General features: G+C 40.0%; 1 protein-coding gene across 1 annotated transcript in view; it reads right to left on the bottom strand.

The window, feature by feature from the left end:
- RRP1B (ribosomal RNA processing 1B) overlaps window positions 1-25,110 on the bottom strand; it is a 1,940,580-nt gene that overhangs the window by 119,874 nt on the left and 1,795,596 nt on the right. The window contains exon 15 of the mRNA XM_044071827.1: window positions 20,231-20,297. Within this exon, the coding sequence (XP_043927762.1) occupies window positions 20,231-20,297 (67 nt within the window). The remainder of the gene's footprint in view (window positions 1-20,230; window positions 20,298-25,110) is intronic.

Genomic DNA, 25,110 nt, shown 5'->3' with positions numbered 1-25,110 from the left:
AAAAGATTGCCAAATTCCAGTAATCATGGCCACACAGGTAGATACTGCACTCTCCAAAGCTAAGTATACAGCATTCATGGGACCAGATGACATCCCGGGCTGTGTACTACATGAACTACAAAATGAACTTGAAAGTGTCATGTTTAATCATAGCCTCACCTCAGGCTTCGTGCCCACTGAGTGGCGCACAGCTTCAGTTATCACACTCCACAAGGGGGGATCCACCTTGAATCCCGGAAACTACCGTCCCATCAGTCTGACGAGCCTGATCTGCAAGGGCATGGAACGCATTATCATGGAACTTATAAACAAAGACATTGGCAACCTTCAAACAATGGACCCCACCCAGTTTGGGTTCGTGAAAGGCTGATTTTGCCTCCTGAACCTGATTGACTTCTTCGAATCAGTCTCCAGAGCTGTGGGCGAGGGTAAGGCGGTCCACACAGCCTATCTGGACCTCGCCAAGGCCTACGACACCATCCCCCACTCTGGAATTATAGATAAACTTACTAAGCTGGGCAAAATAAATCCCTATGTCACTCGATGGGTTGCCAGCTGGCTTACTGACAGAATGCAGACTGTAAAAGTAGCCGACTCCAAATCCAGCTCCAGACAAGTGGAGTACCTCTGGGTTCAGTCCTGGGACCACTCTTGTTTTGCATCTACTTCTCTGAAGTACAGGCCAACACTAAGGAACTCTGGCTAACAAAGTTCGCAGATGACTGCAAACTGGGAGCCATTATTGAATCCCCAAATGATGTGGACATTTTACAAAAGGGCCTTACAGAAACAGATGCCTGGTGTCAGAGCCATGGGCTCAAGCTTAATGCCAAGAAATGTATAGTTATCCCCTTTGGAAAAAACATGTACTCATGAATTACCACATAGGTGGCAGTACACTAAACATCAAAAGTGTGATGAGAGACTTAGGGACACAGGTGGACAATGGTCTCACCTTCAATAACCACATCGCCACAACAGTCAGGAAATCCTTCTATGTGGCACACCTCATCACTAAGGGCTTTTCATCCAGGAAAAAGGAAGTTACTGTCCCACAGTACTCATCCCTCATTAGACCCATTATAGAGCATAACACCCCATTTGGTATGTACCTCACAAGATATCTGCAACAGCTGGAAAGGCTGCAGAAATACCTCACTAAAAGAATCACAGGCCTAAAGCAGATGCCATATGCTGACCGTCTAAAAAAAACCTCCAGCTATACTCTGTGACATATCGTCTACTCAGAGGCGATCTCTGCTAAACATACAAGGCCTTGTCAAACCCTGAGGTGTTGGACATGCTCCACTTACAGAAATCCCAATCCCTCAGAGCCACATGCTCCAGGGATCTAAACCTTGTCATCACAATGAACTAAACATGCTGGAGGGATAGGATCCTGACCCAGAGACTCCCCATACTCTGAAACAGACTGCCCATACATGTCAAGCAAAGTGTCTCCTTGTCCCTCTTCAAAAAGAACCTTGATGATTGAATGGGAGATAGGAAATTCACCCCGGGGATCATGTCAGTCACCCTGCTTCACATGGGTCCTGGGAAGTAAATACTGTGGGAAGAAATATCCAGGGAATTGTTATGGCTAGGCTTGTATAGGCCCTAGGTCCGATAGCCTAGTACCAACCTATGATATATATTCTCCTTAAATCCTAGTCTGTGTAGGAGACCCATGTGAACAGTTTGCAGTAGGCTATCATACCAGCTATATACTTTATACCCTTATAACAGTGGATAAACCAAAGTGTAATGCAGAGAAACTGATAATGTGATCCAGACAGAGAAAACATCTGGAAACTACAGAAAAAGGGGATCTAGGAATATGACGATATGCCTCTTTAAAATTTAAGGTTACAAAAATTCAAATGGAAAATAAGGGATAACAAAATGAGAAGGGATAATGCTTAGAACTTGGAATCGGGGGCAATGTTAAATACAACCCTTTTCCTAAAAGAGGAGCAGGGAGAGTTTTGAACACCCCAAAAGAGCCAATGCTCCATGACAGGAAGGAAAATAAGAGTTAAGTATGGCAAGTAAGGGGGAATCCCTGGGGAAAAAGTGGGGGGAATACTCCCATTGCCAAAGGTAACCATGAATTTAGGGTTTACTGGGTTTGAGGAAGGGAAGTCTTGTAAATAGTCATACCGACTTATTAGACTGCCCTAATTCTGGGGGATTCCTATAGTTTTTAGACACTTCCTGCCACAGCTTTTTAAATGGTTGCTTACCAGCAGCTTGAAGGGTTAGTGCAATCTGCCTTTCAAAGAATGTAGTAAAGGAAGCATTACGCCCCTTGGCCAATTAAGAGAAGGAAGAACGAATAACTTGAGAGATCCCATGAATCAGCATACATCTCTCATCACACTTAAAGACATGTAGCAAATGGCCCAAAACTAACTTTCTACACAAGGGAGAATTCAAAAATGTAATTTTTGGCATCATGTGGAAGGGTTTGAGAATGTCACCAGGCAAACCTCCACATAACAGTTCCAGTGGCAGCAGTCCTGGAAGTGGCATCAGCAGAATCTTAAGAAGCAACCACGTTAGACAAAATTGATTTCTCCATAGAAGATGGAACAGATACAAAAGCATTTCTCGTATTCTCAAAAGAGGACAGTATAAACTATGAGCTTGACAGCTGAGAATACTAAAAACAAGCATTTCAGAAGAATATACTTTTTTCTCAGCTCTATCAGAAGCCTTCCTACCCTTGTCAGAAGGAAAGGGATTAGTATTAACCAAATATTAAAAAGCAGATGGGATCAGTAAAGCAAAAGCTGTTGAGTCTGATGTGGGATGTATATATAAAAACTCAAAAGCTTGGGGAACGTTTTAGTCTGTCTGCTTTCTTGGGGGTCGCAGGCTGGTTGTCAGGAAAGTCACAGGCTGTGACAAAAACATCTTCCAAAGCAGAAAGAACTGGAGGAATGAGTGTGGAAATTCCAGTTGTAACCAAACATAACACTTCCTGTGGGACTAAGAAACATTTCTGTCCCAAAGAAATGACTGATTCAGTCTGGAAATAGTTTCAGAGAAATAGAATCCTTCAAAGGCACTGGCCAAAGCCACACTCCCCAGAATCTGAATAAAAAATCTGTGGAGACATAAAATCTGTCCCTTCACACTCATTTTGAGGTTCAATCTCTTCACTATCTTCTCTTCAGAAAATGAAGAATCCCTTTATCTTTTACAGAAATTGCCACCCAAGAAGGGTCAAGAGCCTGCAGTCATGCCAATACCTTAACAATTCTGCCAAAAGCAAAGAAATCAAAAATGTTTTGCCAAAATCACTTTTAGCAAATACTAAAAAAATCACTTTTTGCAGGGGGCTCACCCTCAAATGTTGACATCTGTCCAATTACTGAAATGTGGTTAAACATCCAAAATGCATATAACAAATGACAGGATACAAGTCCTTTCAGTGACATAATAGATGACAGTATCTCAATCATTATAAAAATAATACTGTTCACACAATATTTAATAGCAGTGAAACTGAATGTAAGACTGCACCCAGCACCATCTATGTCCTCTACTGAGTGTGAGAATTTTCGTACTACATTTCAAGATGTAAAAAAAAAAAAAAAAAATCAGTGAAATACAATCCTTATTTGAAGTACTAACTACACAAAAGCTTACTTGGTAAGCTACTCATTGTCAAATAAATTGATCCAAATACTAAGTGATTATGTTATTTGAAAATTTAGATCAAAGTACAAAATCCAAGGGCAAATTACAATATCTTAAATACACAGACATCTCTAAGATCTTTTTACTCCCCAGCAATGGCCATATACTCTGTAATTAACACAGATCACAAAAAAACATCCTTTTTAATTCAAGAGTAAAATTTAACTCACTCATATAAAAATCATACTTCCACAGATTTAACAATGGAAAGTATGATGCAATAAATTACAGTTATGAAAACAAATGAGTATACTATTCTCAAAAACCCAGATAAGTCTGCTCAAGATATTAGCGAGTTATATAACACTAAATGTCTGCACTTGAACATACACCAATAAATCAGACAGGTAAAAAAATGATGTACTGTTTAGCTTTCAAAATTACCCTAGTCACAAAAGCAAGTATAACTTAAATAAGACAAAAAAAATACTTTTATGCAATCTTCCATATCTATTAACTCAACCTGGTCTCACAGGTTAACAGCAATAACGTGTTCTTTAATTACAACAGAAAACCAAAAGCGAAACTGTAACAAACATACTACCAGTAAACGATCACCGAACCAAAAAATGTAATAAATGTTCTTGCAGAAAAAGTTTGTGCAAACTTCACAACAAGCAAAGAAATGTCAGAGTGTTACAAAGACAAGAGAAGACATTCCCTCTGCTACTATAAACATAAGTGTTGCCAAAGTATTATTAAAAGCTCACATTCCATGGAACCAGGACCACACAACATACCTTACAGTTTCATAGACAGAATGATGAGGACCAGATAAAGCCTGAGCATCTTAAAAAGTGTTAGTATGTCAGCATGTTTCTGATCTATGGAGATAGATTGGCTGTAGAGGTTATCAATTCACCAAAGGAGGGGGTCATAACAGACCAAAACAATTTTACATTCAACATGACCATTACTCTAGCTAAAATCATGGAGAACATCGTAACACAGTTTATCCAAACTAATGTAGGGGTCTTATTTCTGTTAGTCATAGAACAGTATGCACATGTTAAGAATACAGGCTTGCTTTTTGGACCTTTGTGACATTCTTTGAAAAAGTAACAACCACATTTGATGAAGGGCTCACAGTTCATACTGCTTATCTTGATCTTGCTAATACTTCTAATACCATTCCATATAAAATAACAAAAAAATTAAAAATATCAAATAGTAACCCACACATAATTCAATAGATAAAACACTGGTTAAGCAACAGGACACATTTCAGTGTTGGGGTACCCATTTACAGTGGATATAAAAAGTGTACACACCCCTGCTAAAATGCCAGGTTTTTGTGATATAAAAAAATGAGACCACAATAAATCATTTCAAAACTTTTCCCAGGGTTGGGAGGGTGGCCTAATGGTTAAGGTGTTTGCCTTACAAACACAAGGTGCAGGGTTCGAGTCTCACAAGGGATAATTGGCTAGGCTTAAAATGGCTCACAAGAGCAGTTAGCTTAGTACTAATCTATGAACCTATGAACCTTTAATGTGACCTATAACTTGTACAATTCAACTGAAAAACAAACAAATTTGTTAGGGCAATAAATATAAAAAATAAAAAACATACAATAAGCTGGTTGCATAAGTGTGCACACCCTTAAACTAATACTTTTCTGAAGCACCTTTTGATTTAATTACAGCATTCAGTCTTCTTGGATATACACCTGCCATCAATTAAACAGACTCTGATTAACCCCAAATAAAGTTCAGCTGTCCTAGTAGGATTTTCCTGACATTTACTCATTTGCCTGCTACAGCGAAAGCCATGGTTTGCAGAGAGCTTATAAAGCATCAAAGGGAACTCATTGTTGAAAGGTATCAGTCAGGAGAAGGGTATAACCCATTTTCTACAGCATTGGATATACCAAGGAACACAGTGAAGCCAGTCATCAAAAAGTGGAGAACATATGGGACAACAGTGATGTTGCAAAGAACTGGACGTCCCTCCAAAATTGATGAAAAGACAAGACCAAATTGAAAGCTATTCACTTTCCAGCCAAGACCGGACTAGCTGGTCAAGAGGAAGTGGTCAACACCTGCATCACACCACATAGAACACATAGCCCTCCAGAACACCCACTATCACAGCTCTCACATAAAAATACAAACCACACACCCACCTTCGTGGAGGCTCTCAACAGAAATTTACCCAAGCAGCAGAGACCTCCAAGACAGAAATACACTCGACCACCACAACACAGCTCACCTCCACAGTGTGTCCCTCAACCTAAGCCCCTAAGGCTAAACACCTTGACCCAATGAACTAATCATTGGTGACTCAATAGTGAGGCACACAGATGTCCCACTCACTAGGTTGAATAAGGAGAAGGTAACAGTCAGCTGTCTATCAGGTGCTAGAATCCAACACATAACACATGCACTCCAGTCACTCCACAACAAGTACAAGTATGACTCTGTCATTGGCCATGTGGGTGTGAATGACCTGAGAAGCACCTCCCTGGACTACATGAAAAGAGACATGCTGGAGCTCTTGGAAAATGTGGTGCAGGCAGGTATGACATTAGCCCTGAGCAGTATCTACCGTCACCCAGAATGATACTGCAGTACAAACAAAAACTGACAGACTTCAACAATTGGCTAAGTTTCTGGTGTTATTCTAAGGGGCTCCAGTATCTGTCTTCTTGGGATGACATGACTGACAGACCTCGATGCTTTGCCAGAGATGGCCTGCATCTGTCACCTGTGGGTTTCCGGGTACTAGCTAAGGCTCCTGCCACCCCTATAGTACCTTTTTTAGGTGGTGTTCCAAAGACCAAATTACCACCGTAAGAGCAATAAATAAATGCAATCTGAGGGTCATGCTGCTCAGTGCTAGAAGTCTAAATCTCAAGATGCACTCGCTCTAAGCACTCTTCAAAATGGAGAACATTGACATTTGTGCTGTAACGGAGACCTGGTTTAAAGTGGCAGAAAGCACCCCTATACACCAGGCTATAACTCACTCCACACCTTTCGGCCCCAAAACATGGTCCGAAGCTTCAAAGACGGTGGTGCCTCCATATTCATAAACACTATGCACACCTCAAGAAAAGTAGCCCAGCATAACGCATCTGAGATGCTTTAGGCACAACTAACATTAGGTAGGATGGTGATCTAGGTCATAGTCTGCTACAGGTCCCCAACCATGTCTCTAGACTCTCACTCCATGTTCCTAAGCACCCTGGAATCTATCAAGGTACAACCCAACACTCTCTTACTAGGAGATTTCAACTATCCCTCCATCAACTGGGAAAACTACTCAAGCACCAATACACTGGCCCAACACTTCCCAGAATTCATCAATTCCAATGCCTTGGACCAGCTCATTCTGACCTCCACTAGAGGAAGCAACATCCTTGACCTGGTTATTACTAACATAGGTGACCATTGCTCTACACCAGTAGTCAATCTCTCCCTGGTCAGATCCGACCATAAACTAATCACCATGGAAATCCACATTTCACCCACACACCCCGCAAAGGTAACCACCATGAAACACTTCTCAAAAGCTGACTTTGGACTCCTAAAAACAGAGGTGGCTAACTTCACGGCACCCACACCAATGGAAAATCACTGCATGACTGCCAAATCATACACCTATGCACTGTACAAACATGTACACAAATGCACGGAACTAGCGATACCCAACAGAACCAAGATACTCTCCTCCAAAAAAAGGAAGCCAATCTGGAGGTCCCCTGCCATTAATAATCTCTACAACAGAAGGAAGAAACTGTTGTAGAAAAAGATGAAGTCCCAAGACTGGAGAAACTCCCTTATTAACCTCAACAAAAAGTTGAGATCCCTCATCAAATCCTCTAAAGCCAGCAATGAAAGAATTGCAGCAGACACTAAAAACAATCACAAAGCCTTCTATAGCTATATCAAGAACCTCCACGGCAATACCCAGATTTGCTCTGAGATACTGCACAATGGTACCTCCTATACTCAGCCAACAGATATTGCCGACATACTGGCCGACAGATTAAGTGCCAACTTTACCCCCCTCCCAAAGGACCAATCACAATACCAGAAGAATGGGAGGCACCCAGCATTACTGCAACATAGGTTAAAGCTGCATTGTCCAAGGCCAAGAATACAGCTTCCATGGGACCCAATAATATCCCTAGCTGTGTTCTACATGACCTACAAAGCATACTGGCACCACATCTGTGTGCCCTGTTCAGTCACAGCCTCACCTCAGGCTTTGTCTCTACTGAATGGCACACTGCTACAGTCTTCCCTCTCCATAAAGGGGGAGCAACTACAGACCCCGGGAATTATTGCCCCATTAGCCTGATGAGTCTAATATGTAAAGCTATGGAGCGCATCATCATAGACCTGATTAACAAAGATATGGGAAATCAACCTGCTCAACCTGGTTGACTTCTTTGAGTCAGTCACCAGGGCTGTGGATGAAGGTAAGGCAGTGCATACAGCCTACCTCGATCTGGCCAAGGCCTCTGATACCATTCTTCACTCAATTATTGATAAACTCACAAAACTAAGCATCAACCCCTATATCACTAGGTGGTTGCTAATTGGCTCACAAATAGAACACACAATGTGAAAGTAGCGGACTCAAAGTCAAACTGCCGACCAGTCACGAGTGGAGTCCCACAGGGATCAGTCCTGGGTCCTCTCCTGTTCAGCATCTACTTCTCAGAAGCCCAGGCCAATACAAAGGGACTCTGGCTGACCAAGTTCACAGACAACTACAGGCTGGGAGCCATTATTAACTCCTCAAGTGATGCAGACATCCTAAAGAAAGGCCTCACTGAGGCCAATGACCGGTGTCAAAACCATGGCCTTAAGTTTAATGCCAAAAAATGCATCATAATCCCCTTTAGTAAAAACTCAGTTCCCATTAATTACCACATGGATGGGAGCCCACTGAACACTGAAGGCATTATAAGAGATCTGGGGACACAGGTTGACAGCAACCTCTCCTTTGACCACCACATTGCCACTGTGGCCAGAAAGTCCTTCTATGTGGCACATCTCATTACCAAGGGTTTTGCATCCAGGAAGAAATAGGTAGTCTCTCTCTACTCTTCCATCATTAAACCAATCATTGAATATAATGCCCAATTTGGCATGTACCTCACTAGACACCTGCAACAGCTGGAGAGGCCACAGACGTACCTCACGAAGAGGATCATAGGCATTAAACACGTCCTGCTTGGACACACTCAAAAGACTCCAGCTATTCTCTGTCTCATATCGCCTAGAGGTGATCTCTGTTAGACTTACAAAGCCAAGTCTGACCCAGCTCTGTTAGAAATACTACAGCTAAAGAAATCCCAATCCCTCCACACCACATGCTCCAGAGACCTCAACCTCATTATCACAATCAACAGAACATGCTAGAGGGACTGGTTCCTCATCCAGAGGCTGCCTATGCTCTGGAACAGACTTCCCACAAATGTCAAGCAGAGTACCTCGCTGACATTCTTCAAGACAAATCTTAATGAGTGGATGGGTAATAGAAAGTTCACTCCAGGGATCGCTCAAGTGTCTCTACTTGATAGAGGCACTGGGAACCAACACTGGGTGGCACTTCTACGGGCTAGGTTTGTAAAGGCTCCAGGGCCATTAGCCTAGTACACATCTATGAATGAAAACTGGTCGGGGAGGCTGACGAGACCTACAGCAACACTAAATGAGCTGCAGGAATTTCTGGCAATTACTGGTTGTGTACTACATGTGACAACAATCTCCCATATTCTCCATACGTCTGGGCTATGGGGTAGGGTTGCATGACGGAAGCCTTTTCTTACACAGAAAAACATCGAGGCCTGGCTAGAATTTGCAAAACAATACATCAAGTCTCCCAAAAGCATGTGGGAAAATGTGTTATGGTCTGATGAGACCAAGGTTGGACTTTTTGGCCACAATTCCAAAAGGTACGTTTGGTGTAAAAACAACACTTTGCATCACCAGAAGAACACCATCCCCACAATGAAGCATGGTGGTGGCAGTATCATGCTTTGGGGTTGCTTTTCTTCAGCTGGAACTGGGGCTTTAGTCAAGGTGGAGGGAATTCTGAACAGTTCCAAATACCAGTCACTTTTAGCCCAAAAACCTTCAGGCGTCTGCTAGAAAGCTGAAGATGAAGAGGAATTTCACCTTTCAACATGACAATGACCCCAAGCATACAACCAAATCAAAAAAAGAATGTCTTCACCAGAAGAAATTTTAAGTTTTGGAATGGCTCAGCCAGAGACCAGTTAAATCCAATAGAAAATCTGTGGGGTGACCTGAAGAGGGCTGTGCACAAGAGATGCTCTCACAATCTGACAGATTTGGAGTGCTTTTGTAAGGAAGAGTGGGCAAATACTGCCAAGTCAAGATGTGCCATGCTGATAGACTCCTACCCAAGAAGACTGAATGCTGTAATTCAATCAAAAGGTGCTTCAACAAAGTATTAGTTTAAGGGTGTGTACACTTGTGCAACTAGCTTATTGTACTTTTTTTATTTTTTACATTTTTTTCCAACAGATTTGTTTTTCAACTGAATTGTACAGGTTTGTAGGTCACATTAAAGGTGGGAAACATTTTGAAATGATTTATTATGGTCTCATTTTTTTCATATCACAAAAACCTGGCATTTTAACAGGGGTGTATACACTTTTTATATCCACTGTATTCTGGCAAGGGTTACCAGTGGTGTCCTACAGGGCTGTACACTGGACCACTTTTTATGGACTTTTTTCCAATTAAAAGTAGATAGTGGATTGTGGATAACTAAATATACTGATCACTATAAATTGGGCAACATAACAATTTCAATAAAAGTACTTAGCTGCTCACTCATTAGTCTGAGGCCTAGATCGACAAAGTAATGGATGCTTTGTTCCAGTGTGCAGACTAAACACTGAGCAACGCAGCAAGAAAGTAATGAAGTTAATATCAGCAGAAATCACCTTTATACCATTGTACCCGAGGACACCTCAGGTGAAGATGACATTAGCCTGGTTGAGGTTAAAGGGTGCTCAGCTCTGAAAGTCTGACCTGAAGTCAGACCTCAACCTGTGGCAGAATTCCTTAATGTTATGCCAGCAACACTGATTCACACAAATAACATTCATAGTTTACTTTACAATACGCATAAGAAATCTCCTTTCTTTTCAAGCAGAAATGCTTGTTTTTTTTATTTTTTTACATGATGCCAGCTAAACCACTTTATGACATTCTTCTGAACATAGGTTCATAGGTTCATACTAGGCTATCTGCCCAAGGGCATTTATAAGCCTAGCCCATAGTTATGTGGCTTTCGCCACCCCTTTAGTTTGAATAAAACTATGCCTATTATTTTGCTGTGCCTCTGTCAAGCAGTGAAACTGAAGTAATCCCTGGGGTATATCTGCGATCTCTCATCCATTGGTCAACATAAATTCTGAAAGAATATTTGCTTTTTTCTGTCCGCGGTGGTGCAGCGGTAGCATTGTTGCCTCACAGCAAGAGGTTCTCCTGTTCGATTCTTGGCTGGAGTGCGGGGAGTGCCTTGTGTGTGGAGTCTGCATGTCCTCCCCACGGTTGGGTGGGCATTCGAAAGACATGTGTAAATGGGCGTGCCTTTGTTGAAGGTTGAACGTCGAGATGGCACCTCGGCATGCGTGAAAAACTACTGCCAATCATTAGCGGACCAGAGTTCCACTGTGTCGACCCCTAACCAGGAAAAGCCAAAAGACAACATTTGCTTTTTTCTGTTTAGTGGTTGGTGTATTTTTTCATTTTACCACTCACTTTCAAGAAGAAAGCGTGTTAATAACACAAACTAAGATTTCCAGAAAAACTGTTTATAACACATTTCATATTTACCTATTCAGGTCTTACCTAGGTATCTCTGAATGCTTATTTTGTTTGTACAAAGAAAATTCCTTTTATTACGTTCTGTATAAGACTTGGATAAGAATATTAATGGCTACTGTAACACCCATTTTTTGACAGTTAACAGCAAATCTGTTGGTCATCTAACTATGGCATAGGCACCCCCTCCTTTAGCAACATGTTTAATACACATTTTATATCAGCAAGATACATATAGAAAATTTTACATACATATATCTATGTGTGTGTGTGTGTGTGTGTGTATATGTGTATATATATATATATATATATATATATATATATATATATATATATATATTTAGGTTCATAGGTAGGTACTAGGCTATTGGCCCTAGGGCCTATATAAGCCTAGCCAAAAAATGTACCCTGGCTTTCGCCACCCAAGAAAATTATTTTCCTGTGCCCCTGTCGAGCACAGCCACAGAAGTGATCCCTGGGGTGAATTTCCCATTTCCCATCCAATCATCAAGATTTTTCTTGAAGAGTGCTAATGAGGAGCTCTGTTTGACATAGATAGGTAGTCTGTTCCAGAGTATGGGAAGTCTCTGGGACAGGAATCTATCCCTCCAGCATGTTCTGTTTATTGTGGTGACAAGGTTTAGATCCCTAGAGTGTGTAGCTCGGAGGTATTGGGATTTCTTTAAGTGGAGCATGTCCAACAGCTCTGGGTTTGACATAGCTTTGTATGTTAGGCAGAGATCGCCCATGAGTAGGCGATATACAATGGAGTAAAGCTGTAGTCTTTTGAGACGGTCTGTGTAGGGCATCTGTTTGAGGCCAGTAATCCTCTTTGTGAGGTATTTCTGTGGTCTTTCCAGTTGTTGTAGATGTCTTGTGAGGGACATACCAAAAGGGGCGTTGTACTCTATAATGGGTCTAACGAGTGATGAATAGAGGGGAACAATGACCTCTTTTTTTCTGGATGAGAATCCTTTTGTGATGAGATGAGCCACGTAGAAGGATTTCCTGACCACTGTGGCGATGTGATTATCAAAGGAGAGACTACTGTCCACCTGTGTCCCTAGGTCTCCTCACATTTTCAGCATTAAGTAGATTACCAGCTATGTGGTAGTTCATGGGTACAGAGTTTTTACCAAAGAGGATGACAATACACTTTTTGGCACTGAGTTTCAGGCCATGGCTTTGACACCAGGTAACTGTGTCAGTGAGGCCCTTTTGTAGTTTGTCCACATCGTTAGGAGTTTTGATTATGGCTCCTAGTTTGCAGTCATCTGCAAACTTTGTTAGCCAAAGTCCTTCTGTGTTAGCCTGCACTTCAGAGAAGTAGATACCAAGCAGGAGAGGACCCAGGACTGAACCCTGTGGTACTCCACTTGTCACTGGTCTGAAGTGGGATTTGGAATCCGCTACTTTCACAGTGTGTTCTGTCTGTGAGCCAGTTGGCAACCCATCTTGTGACATAGGGATTTATACCTAGCTTAGTGAGCTTATCTATATTTCCAGAGTGGGGGATGGTATCGAAAGCCTTGGCGAGATCTAGATAAGCTGTGTGAGCCATTTTACCCTCATCTATGGCTTTGGTGACTGCTTCAAAGAAGTCAATCAGGTTTAGGAGACATGATCTGCCTTTTACAAATCCAAACTGGGTAGGGTCCAGAGTTTGGAAATTACCAATGTCTTTGTTTATGAGTTTCACGATGATATGTTCCATAGCCTTGCAGACCAGGCTCATCATTCTAATGGGGCAGTAGTTCTCAGGGTCCGTCGTGGCTCCCCCTTTGTGGAGTGGGATAACCGTCGTGGTGCGCTATTCAGTGGGTACAAAGCCTGAGGTGAGGCTATGACTGAACATGGCACTTGGGTAGGGTGCCAGTTCATTCTGTAGTTCGTGTAGAACGCAGCCTGGGATATTGGCAGGTCCCATGGATGCTGTGTTCTTGGCTTTGGAGAGCGTGTTTTTTACCTGTGCAGTCGTGATTATAGGAACTTTGCATTCTTCCAGTATAGAGATGGGCCCTCTAGGGGGTGAGAGGGGGGTAAAGTTAGCACTGAACCTATCTGCTAGGATGTTGGCAATATCAGTTGGTTCTGTATATTTAGTGCCATTGTGCTGTAACTCAGAGCAGATCTGAGTGTTCCCATTGAGATTCTTGACATAGCTATAGAATGCTTTGTGGTTGTCTTTAGAGTCAGTGGCAATTTTGTTTTCGTAACTAGCTTTGGAGGATTTTATGAGGGATCTCAGCTTCTTACTGAGGTTGACCAGGGAGTTCCTCCAGTCATGGGATTTTACTCTTTTTTGCAACAGTTTCTTTCTCCTGTTGTGGAGTTTGTTTATGGCAGAGGACCACCAGATTGGCTTCCTTTTTTGGAAGATAACATCTTGGTTCTATTAGGGATAGCATGATCCATGCACTCGTGTAAGTGCTTATAAAGTGCATTTGTGTAGGATTCAGCAGTCATACCTCTATTGTCCGTCTGCATGGGTGTCATGAAGTTTGCCACTTCTGTCGTAAGAAGTGTGAAGTTGGCTTTGGAGAAGCTTTTTACAATGGTTTCCTTAATTGGGGATGGGATGTGGATGTCTAGGCTGATTAGCTTGTGGTCGGATCTGACCAACGAGGAATTGACCACTGGTGTGGAACACTGGTTTCCCATGTTGGTAATGACCAGGTCTAGGATACTGCTGCCCCTGGTGGGGATGTGAATAAGTTGATCCAAGGCGTTGGAATTTATGAATTCTAGAAAACGTTGAGCAAAGGAGTTGGTACATGAGTAGTTTTCCCAGTTTATGGTGGGGTAGTTTAAATCGCCCATTATTAGGGTGTTGGGTTGTACCCTAATACTTTCCAGTGTATCAAGAAATGAGGAGTGGGAATCCTGGGGCATGGTGGGGGGGTCTGTAGCAAGCTACAATTTGGATTGCGGTCTTGCCCAGAGTTAGTTGCACTTGGATAATCTCGGATGCATTATACTGTGCAGCTAGCCTGGAGGTGTGAATTATGGACACGCCTCCGCCTTTAGTGCTTCGTTCTGGGTTAGGTGGCCGAACGGTGTGGTATGAATTGTAGCCTGGTAATGCAGGGGTGCTCTCTGGAGCTTTGAACCAGGTCTCTGTCACTGCACAGATGTCAATGTTCTCCATTTTAAGGAGTGCCTCGAGTGAGTGCATTTTGAGGTTTAGACTTCTAGCATTGAGTAGCATTACCCTCAGATTTTGCTTGCTTGTACCGGTTATGGTGGTGAATTTGTCATTTGAAATTTGCCTAAAAAAGGCACTATAAGGGTGGCAAGAGCCTTAGCCAGTATCCGGAATCCTAAGGGCGACAGGTGCAGGCCATCTCTGGCAAAGCATCGTGGTCTGTCGATCATGTCGTCCCAGGCAGACAAATACTAGATCCCCTTAGAATGACACCAGAAGCTTAGCCAATTGTTGAAGTCAATCATTTTGTCCTTGTACTGTGGTATCATTCTGGGTGATGGCAGGATGCTACTCAGGGTTAGGGTTATACCTGCCTGGGATACAAGATCGGAGAGCTCCTCCATGTCTCTTTTCATGTAGTCCAGGGAGGTACATCTCAGGTCATTCACACCAACATGGACAATGACAGTGTCATATTTGTACTTATTGTGGAGTGACCTGAGTGCATGCGTTATGTGGCGGATCCTGGCAGCTGACATTAACTTTCTCCTTGTTTAGTCTAGTGAGTGGAACATCAGTGTGCCTGACTATAGAGTCACCTATGACTAGAGTGTTGGGTACGTTGTTATGCCTTATGGGCTGTGGTTGAGTGGCACACTGAGTTTGTGGGCTATGTGTCATTTGGGTTGTGTTGGGGGTGGAGTTTGCTTGCGTTTATGCTTTGGATGTCTCTGATGCTTGGGCAGGTTTTTATTGAGAGCCTCCGTGAATGTAGGTGTGTGTTTTGGGTATCTATGTGTGTGTTTTGGTGGTGTAGGTTTTGAGGGACTATGTGATAAGTGTGGTGTGGTGCAAGCGTTTACCTTCTCCTCTTGTCTGTCCATATATATATATATATATATATATAGAGAGAGAGAGAGAGATAAATATACATAGATATATAGATACAGACATAGACACACATAGCAGAGGACTACTTACCTTTATCAGGTATATGATGTTACATGTTTCTGTCTCCCAAACAGAGGTTAGAAACTACTTGGAAATGATTTACCACTACTGTAACAGAAACCCTCCTTGAAGGGGATAGTACAGTTGTATACAAGTAGGCTTACTCCAACAGGAGAACTTCAAGGAGATAAGTAATAGTAAACCTTCCCCCTACCGCACCTCCATCTTTATGAACAGGGACACTTTCACTTTCCAAATGAACTCTCTTTCTTTGTTCTTCCTTCTGCTGGGATATTTATAGTGAGAAATATTCCTTACAGCTGTCTGTCTAGGTAATGGACATAGCTTTAAAGTTAGTTCATATTATATTGCAGTTTCCAATTGTCATTCTTCATTACTTCCATTATGACTGGCCCATTGGGCAACTTTATCACTAAATTGTAAAAGGTAATGGGCATAGCTTTAAAGTGAGTTCATATTATATTGCAGTTTCCAGTTGTCATTCTTCATTACTTCCATTGTGACTGCCCCATTGGGCAACTTTATCACTAAATTGTAAAAAAAAAAACAACAGACGGCCAATGGTTAAAATGGTTTAATAGAAATGCAAAATGAAAGATAAGCACTTTCGTCTCTAATCAGAGAGACTTCATCAGATAATAAGTAGAAGTCATGTGAACACTAGCATACTCTTTGCAAATCACGATGAATTTAAAAACCAGGCATTTTAAAGTGGCATTATAACAAAATGGCCAGAGGCAGATATAGTGATTAAAACTAACGCAATTGATATCAAGTGAAGAATTATACATCATGGATGAATATTACCAAAATTATTATGAAAAAAGTTGCAATAATTAAAAGTCATTTTTCATATGCTTCCAACTTTAATAAACTAGTAATTTATATGATATCACTGAGAACTGGTGAAGCAGTGGCATTAAAAGAGATTTGACACCACAGTTCCCTTTGCTCCAAAATGAAAGTCCAAATGCCTGCTCTTGGATTTCAATTCACTTTATCTAAAATAGTGAAAGAGAAATTGCAATCATTGTACTTAGGCAGATGCTTAAATAAAAAGTGTTAGTATTTTTTTTTGTCTCTAACATCATAGGTATGCTCCTATATATGTTGTTTAAGCTTGTGCTCTGTTTTCCCAATATAAAATGCAGAACACTGGTTACATAACTTATTATATACGACACCCTGTGTATGAGTTATAATGGCCCTGGATCTTTAACATCTTGTTGCTCACCTGGATACAATCACCAATTTGACTATATTGGCACTGGCCACATGTACCACACTTAGACATTTTTACAACTTTGCTTGTTGTTGTTATGGGCTATATTATCAAAATCAATTTTGAAACACTATCCACGTTTCTACACAGTCCTTGGACATGCACCCAATATATCATAAATATTGTTGGATAAGCTGCCAGTTCTTAGTGAGAATATCAGCTATTTGTAAACTATCTGTGTTGAAAGTAGTCACAAAAGAATGACCAAAGTTCACATTAGTTTGAGTGTGACTAATCGTGTTGTCGTCCTTAGTACAGGTCCTGGAACTATTAATTTGAACTTCATCAATGGTTGTTGATGCCACTGAAATTCTGGTAATGTTCTTACTGAGTAATGGTGTGTATACAGCAGCTCATCTTTTCTAGATTACCTCACTCATAATCGATTGCATCAAGGTAACAGGATATTTTTGAACATATCACTCAAAATGTGACACTCATTCACAAAATCCTGAAAGGTAGAAACCATTCATGCAGCCCTCACCATCTTCCCTTTAACCACAGTTAATTTTTGGTGGTGGGGTGATTGCTGCTGTCATGTAGGAATGTGTTAGAATATGTAAGCTTTCTATACATTTTCAATGTGACTGTATGATTTGAGGACTCTGTAGATATTGTCACATTGAGATATGCAATGAAATCCTGGCTGACAGTATGGGTGAAGTTTAAGAATGAGATGATGCCATTAATATACTGGATGAATACATTGATGTTGTCGATGGAACCAGACCATACAACAAATATATCATGCAGATAGCATATATAAATTTTAATATATTTAGCAAATTCAGTGGCTAAAAGGTATGTGTTTTCCCATGCCGTCGTAATAATACTGGCAAAGAGTAGTCCACAAGCTGAACCCACTGCAATATTGGACTTTTGTTTAAAATAATGTCCTTCATAAAATACGAAGTTATTATCAAGAGCAAGTTCAACCAGTGTGCTCAGTGTGTTAGTTGTATCCTGTTCCAACTTCATATTATAAAATATTCAGAGAACCATTCTAGCCCAATGTCATGGGGAATACAACTAAATGGATTCTTAACATCAATGGTTGAAAAAAACTATGTTACTAAGATCATGTAATTACTGACATTTGGTTAGAAAGTCCACGGAGTCCTTACAAAGGTATGAAATGCCCATGACAAGAGCCTTGCGCTGATGATCGAAATATCTGGCTATATAACTCGTCTTAGAACAGCCTGCATTCACAATGGGTCTGAATGGTGCATCAATAAGACATTTGTGGATTTTGGGCACCCCAAATATTGTTGGTATTTTAGGGGCATCAATATGCATGAAGTTCTACTCCTGTGGGCTAATTTAGCCTTGTGTCAACATAGCGTGTAAATAATCGATTTTCCGATATGAAATATTGACTTCGTTAAGTGAGGCTTCAAGACACATGTCATCACATGATACACTGAAACATATGCTGTTCATTATCTAGTTGATTCTTGATGACCAAGCCTACACCTTTAATCAGACTGCATAATTCTTAACTGCTGCATCACTTTCAGCTCTTGTAGTACATCTCACTCTGTTTTACCCAGATTATAATTGTGAACATGAACATGAATGAGTATAAGACGAATGCCCAGCTCACAAAATTGTTCAAAAAGATGTAAAGTGGGATGTAAATCAGGGTTAAATACACTGGGGACCCTAAAATCGCAATGATTCTGGTCATTATTATCGTTATTAAAAATGAACTCAGATTTAGCTTCCTAGTGTACAATTAAAGTTCACTGATAACTTTGGTGATATCGGCCCACATAGATGGAACAAATTTATAATCTTTGCTAAAAAGAGTTCAGCGTGTTCTTCAGTGATATGTAAATTACTGAAGTTGTACGTTTTAAAATCATTAGTAACAATGGAAATATTATTAACAGTATCTGTATCAACTATATCAGTTACCAGTGCTGGCCATTCGCTTTGGCACTGTGGAACTTCTTCCTCTGATATGGTCTGGATGTCCGGGCCAGTAAAGGGTAAGGACTGCAGTTGTTTGCTCTCTTGTTTTTCTGTTGTTCCGACTGCCGAAGTCTCGGATACTCCAAAGGGGGTTCTTCATCAGATTGTATTTCATCCTCATCACATGTATTATCCACTCCAGGTCCCTGCACTTGCTCAAATTGTTGATTCCTGTGCTGCTGCCCTTTGGGTGGATCAGGGTATGCTTTACCTTTAAAGTAGTCAGGATGGTCCCTTTCAATCTTCCTGGTTTTTCGTTGTAAGATATTGTCACAATTTTGTCAAACTCTGCAAATGTTGCCTGATATTTATAACTGAAATCCTTAAACTAAATCTTTTGAATTATGAAAGTTGAAAGCATATGAAAAATAATGACTTATGCATCACAACATTTTTTTCATAATAATCTTGGTAATATTCATCCAGAATTTATAATTTTTCACTTGATGTCAAGTTGCTATAAATTGCATTACTTTTAATCACTATATCTGCCTATGGCCATTTTGTAACAATGTTACTTAAAGATGCTTGGTTTTTAAATTTATCATGTGTTTTGCAGAGAGTATTTTAGTGTTCACATGACTGCTACTTATTATTTGATGAAGACTATGAGATTAGAGATTGAAGACTATGTGATTAGAGATGAAAGCGCTCATCTTTTATTTTGCATTTCTATAAATTGTTTTTAACCATTGGCCATCTGATATTCATGTTTTTTTATATTTCAGTTGGATTTCTACAGTTTTGGTTTGCAACTTTACCACTACTCTAAGCAAAAAAAAATTAAACATTTATGTAAACTTTAACACTTACACACTACATAATGGCTTACTCTAAGGAGTCCTACGACAGACCACCAATGAAAACACCTCATACTCGGTCTCTTCCCTCATTTGAATTTTCCATCATTAGATACATACATTGGATTGTTCATCTTCTACCATCCCCCCATACCTCTTAGCTATTACTCACTTCCCTAAAGTGCTCTATCATGGTGTCTGGCTCTTTCAGCCCTGAAGACTGCACAACAGAAGTTGCAAGATGCTTCCTGAGGACAGCATTTTCAATGAAGCAGGCTTTAAACTCTGGGAGGGCATTCTACAACTCTATCATTTTGTCTTGATTTGCACAAAGCCATTCTTTTTGACAAAGGTACCAGCATTCTCTACCCTCCCTACTAGACACCTTACCTTTCCTATTTTGCATCATTTCTAGGATCCAAAGCAGACAAACAACAAGCAACGTTACATTTTTATTGGTTTCCAAGAACAGTACAACCAATATCTATATTTACTACAGGAGATGTATGGCCATCTCATTAAGCACATGTACCTGTTGTTGTATTTCTGCTCAGTCCAAATGTTACCTTCTTGGAAGATGACAATGGTGCTCTCTTCAACTGAAAAGACAGTTGAAAAAATTACTTTCAAAATATATTCAATACATTGAACATATAGCAGTGGAGATCAGCTGTAAGAAATAAACTAAACCTGACTTTAAAAATAATTTCTACGAAGCTCTTTTCATGAAACTGGTATGCAATGCTGATTTTTAATATAATTCATGTTATCCAAAAATATAATCTCCCTGACACTTAGAAAAATATAAATAAACAAATCACAAATGACACACTCCAAAACAGATAAGAACAAACCACAGGCAGAGATCCAAAAATGTAGTTTACTCTCTAGCACCTCAAAGATCTTCAAGGAGTAGTAAAATCCATCACAAAACCAGTTCCTTATATACAAACTAAATGAAACAATTATTCCATTATACAATTAAATAAATACTTCCAATTAACCTCACAGTTCAAACCTGTGGGAATGAAGGTATTATACTTTAAAATAAAAACAGACTCTTTATAGAGAAGATGTGAGGTTAATTGGAGGCATTTTATTTAATTGTATAATGGAATAATTATCTCATTTAGTTTGTATATAAGGAACTGGTTTTGTGATAGATTTTACTACTCCTTGAAGGTCTTTGACCAAGGCGCTAGAGAATAAACTACATTTTTGGATCTGTGCCTGTGGTTTGTTTTATAAATAAACAAATGTAGTGTTAATAATTATTCCTAGGTCTATTATTCAGCTTGCCTGTACTTTGCATAGGGGATAAATCCATTCAAATGTTACATTTCTTCAGATCACAAAATATTTTTTTTCTTTAATCCAACTGCAAGAATGCCACGTATAAAGAAAACATGACTTGGGTACTGCTTACATGAAGGATTTACTACAGCTTTATAGTCCAACTGTTGCTTTTTCTGAGAAGACACATTATTTTCTTCTAGTATCAGTCGCATGTGTGACATCCTGTAGCAGGAAGGGATGACTAAATCTCCAAATTACATAATCCTGAGAAAAATGTTAGTGGCTCAACAGGGAACATACTCCACTTTGGTGCCAGAAGACTGTAATGTTATATTCCCACACCAGATATATGGATTAATTTTTACAATACTGACACTGCAGTGTAGATAAAGGGATGTGCTGCACTCAAATCCTTCAGATGATATGTTAAACTGAGGTCGCATGTGCCTCTGAGGGCTTCTTGGGAGGATGTAAAACATACCCCAGAAAGAATAGGGGAATTTCCCTGATGTCCTGGCTAAATTTCCCTAGTCAACAGGAATAACATCACAGGTTCCCCCCTGAAAACAGGTCACTGGTCTAGTGGGACAAACCCCAGTCAACAAAGCATAAAATAAATAGAAAAGGTAATCAAGCTGCTCCCTGATAACAGCTATAGGATCAATAAATAATAGTTTTATAAATAAGAAATTAACTTTGTTCACTGATGACAAGCGCCTCACCTTAGCTACATAATATGGCTTAAAATGACAGTTCTAAGCAAGAAAAAAGTACTAAACAACTACCTCATGCCAAAGTGCAAACTGTACATTAAAACGCTACGCAAAACCTGCTCACAAAAAAAGTTAAAGGATATACATAGACGTAAGTAAGTAAATTGATGCTCTTACCAGAGGCTGTCAAAAAATAACAAAATCACAATACTCTCTTTGATATTTAGGGGACAGACAAATAATATACACACAGTAATACCACAAGAAAGGTTTAAAAAAAAAGGATAAAAATTCCTCTTTCTTTTCAATGTGTGGGAGTGGCTATTCTTTAAGACAGATTTCATTCCTATAAAACTGACAAACATACCTCTCAACTGCTCCATTTTAGCACAGTGCTCTGATTTTAGCCACAGTTTCACTCCTTGCTTTGCTGCTCTGATTTGTCTTTTCACTGCTCCGACTTGTGCTCTAGAGCAAGTGAAAGTGGAACTTGACAAACTAAAATCAGAGTCAATGGACCAAGTCACTCTGCTTGCTGGCCTCTCACTTCTCTCTGCTGCAGGTTCACTGGAAAGCAATATTACATGCAAAATCATATATATATATATATATATATATATATATATATATATATATATATATATATATATATGGATATGGATATGGATACACACACACACACACATATATATATACACACACACACACACACACACACACACATATATAAATATCGATACATACACACATTATATATATACACACACACACACACACACACACACACACACACACACACACACACACACACACACAGGCTTACACATATATACAGGCATACACACAAGCATATATATGAATATATATGTATGAAAAGCATGGTCTCATTAAAAGCTACTCTGGTAAAAGCTTTAAAAATGGTTAGAAAGATTTGATGGTTTGCTTCATTTATTTACTACAGTTTGATGACCGGGATAGTCCACTGGGCCTGGAACAGCCCGTTTTCAGTGTAGGCCCGGGCAGAAAAGCTCCACAGAAGTAGTCAGTTATATAAAAATTTATACAAAAGTTATAAAGTAGTAAAACAGTGTAAACATACAAAGAATAATATGCAGCCAGTTAAAGGAAAAAAGACATAACATTTCTGCTTCTAGGTAATGAATTACCAAAAACTGAGATTCATATAGTCAAAACATTACTTACACAGTGTAGGCCAATTTTTAGTGGATGCCCAGGGAGAAAAAAAGTTTATATTTATACAAAAGTTATACACAGTGATTAAGTATTAGAATAGTGAAAGTATACAGAGATATTATGCAGTTAGTTATAGAACAGACAAGACATTTCTAATTCTAAGTAGTGATTTACAAAAAATGAGATTTATGTATGTCTAGTTTTTTTTTTTGACACAAAAAAAAAAAAAAAAAAAATTGTCTGTTTTTATCTGTCTTGGAGCTTTCCCCCCCGGGCCTCTACTGAAAATGGACATATATCCAGTTAGACTAGCCCAGTCAACAGATGTAAAATAAAATAAATAAATAAATGTAGTCAAACAATTACTTACAAAGTATAGGCACTCCATATGAAAATCATGAGCATTATGTATAGCTAAAAACAAGTTTTTGTGTGTGTGTGTGTGAGTTAGAAATATGAGGAGAGGACAGAGAGGAGAAGAGAGAGGTGGGAGAGGTAAAGGATGATTTATAGTGGTGAGAGGAGTGGGTATACGAGGAGTTTATGTTGTACGGGGTACAGGCTTATAGTACTTGGGAGATGGTATTCAGGAGTTAGGTGGTAGGGGTAAAGGAAAATTCCCACTTTGAGAAGAGGTGTGATTGAAGAAGAGTTTTGAAGTTAGAGTGGCTCTGAATATTTTGAAGGGAGGCAGGAAGAGAATTCCAGAGTTTGGCTAAGGAGCAGGATAATAGTAGGTGGCCAGGGGGTCGAAGGGGTTTATATATGTTTAGAAGATTGCGGTTTTCTGATCTGAATGAGCGGTTGGGAATGTAGTGGGTTAAAGAGGTGGACAGAGAGGGACAACTAGAGAGTTTGAATATGAGCTTGTGAGCAGTAGAAAGTTTGAGAAGTTTGATGTAGTTTGGAAGTTCAAGAGATTGCAAAGAATGGAGAGAGACAGTGATGAGACGAGTTTCTAGAGTTGTTGGCAAACTTGGAGATTTTACTTTAACAGGGTTCCAGCTTGGCTTGTAAACCTAGCTGATGATTAGTGAATATGGGGGCACCATACATAAGAGAGGGTAAAAGGTAAGTAGAGGTGAGGGTGTGTCTGGTGGAGAGGGTAAGATACTGATTGTGTCTATACAGGAGACTTAGTTTTTGGTGAGTTTTTCTGACGTTAGTTTGGATATGGTTGCCAAATTTTAGATTTTTGTCAATTATGACACCAAGTAGTTTGGTGTGTTATTCTGAGCAGTAACTGTGAAAGAGTTTTTGTCTATATTGGTATTTTGAGATGGAGAGAAGATCATTAACTTTGTTTTGTTGGGATTTAAGGCAAGGTGAGTACTATGCATCCATGTTTCGGTATTATAGAATGCTGAGTTTTGAGAAGGTCAGAGGTGGTGTCTGCTAAAGAAATGATAGTCGATTCATCAGCATATTGAATTAGTGTGGCATCAGGGAAAAACTGGTGGAAGTTATTAAGGAAAATGTTAAAGAGGAGGGGGCCGAGGACAGAACCCTGGGGAACACCGGTAGGGGTGTGTAGAAAAGAAGAGATTGAGATTTTCCATTTCACAGCTTGCTGTCTTTCAGAGAGGTAACTAGTGAACCAGGTGATAGTGTGGGGGGGGGGGGTTGAGACAGGAGAGTTAGAATAGTAGGAGGGGTGGGAAATGGTATCAAAGGCTTTGGAGATGTCAAGGAACAGAGTAGAAACTATTCTGACTTGAGCTAGGTTTATGGAATCTAGAAAGGAGAGGAAGGCAGTGATGATACTATGTCCAGGGTGGAAACCATGTTGTGTAGGGGTTAGTAGGTTGTTTTGGGTCAGAGAGGACATCATTTGGGATTGAATACACTTCTCCATGATTTTTGATAGTGGGGAAAGGATGGCTATGGGCTGAAAATTAGAAGCGTCAGTGTTTTTGCCTCCTTTATGGAGTGGAATAGTAAAAGCATGTCTCCAGAGTGAGGGGGCATATGATTCTAGTAGACAGATATTACATGATGAGGAACAGTCACTGATTTTTACTTGACATGTTTGATCTGTTTCTGGCAAAAATCTGTGCTTTTTCTGTGTTTTTTTTTGGGCTTGCCTGGGTTCCCATTCAGCTCAGGCTTTATTTTCATGTAGCCTGGGCTGGAGTTGGCATCATGCTGCTGTACTATCATTACCAGAAAGTCAAAGTCAACTTTTCAATTTTGCAGAAATATCATGCTC

This window comes from Protopterus annectens, chromosome 5.part0 (assembly GCF_019279795.1).
Source record: "Protopterus annectens isolate FY-2018-M chromosome 5.part0, PAN1.0, whole genome shotgun sequence".
NCBI lineage: Eukaryota > Metazoa > Chordata > Ceratodontiformes > Protopteridae > Protopterus > Protopterus annectens.
This window is presented reverse-complemented; position numbering and strand designations above follow the sequence as displayed.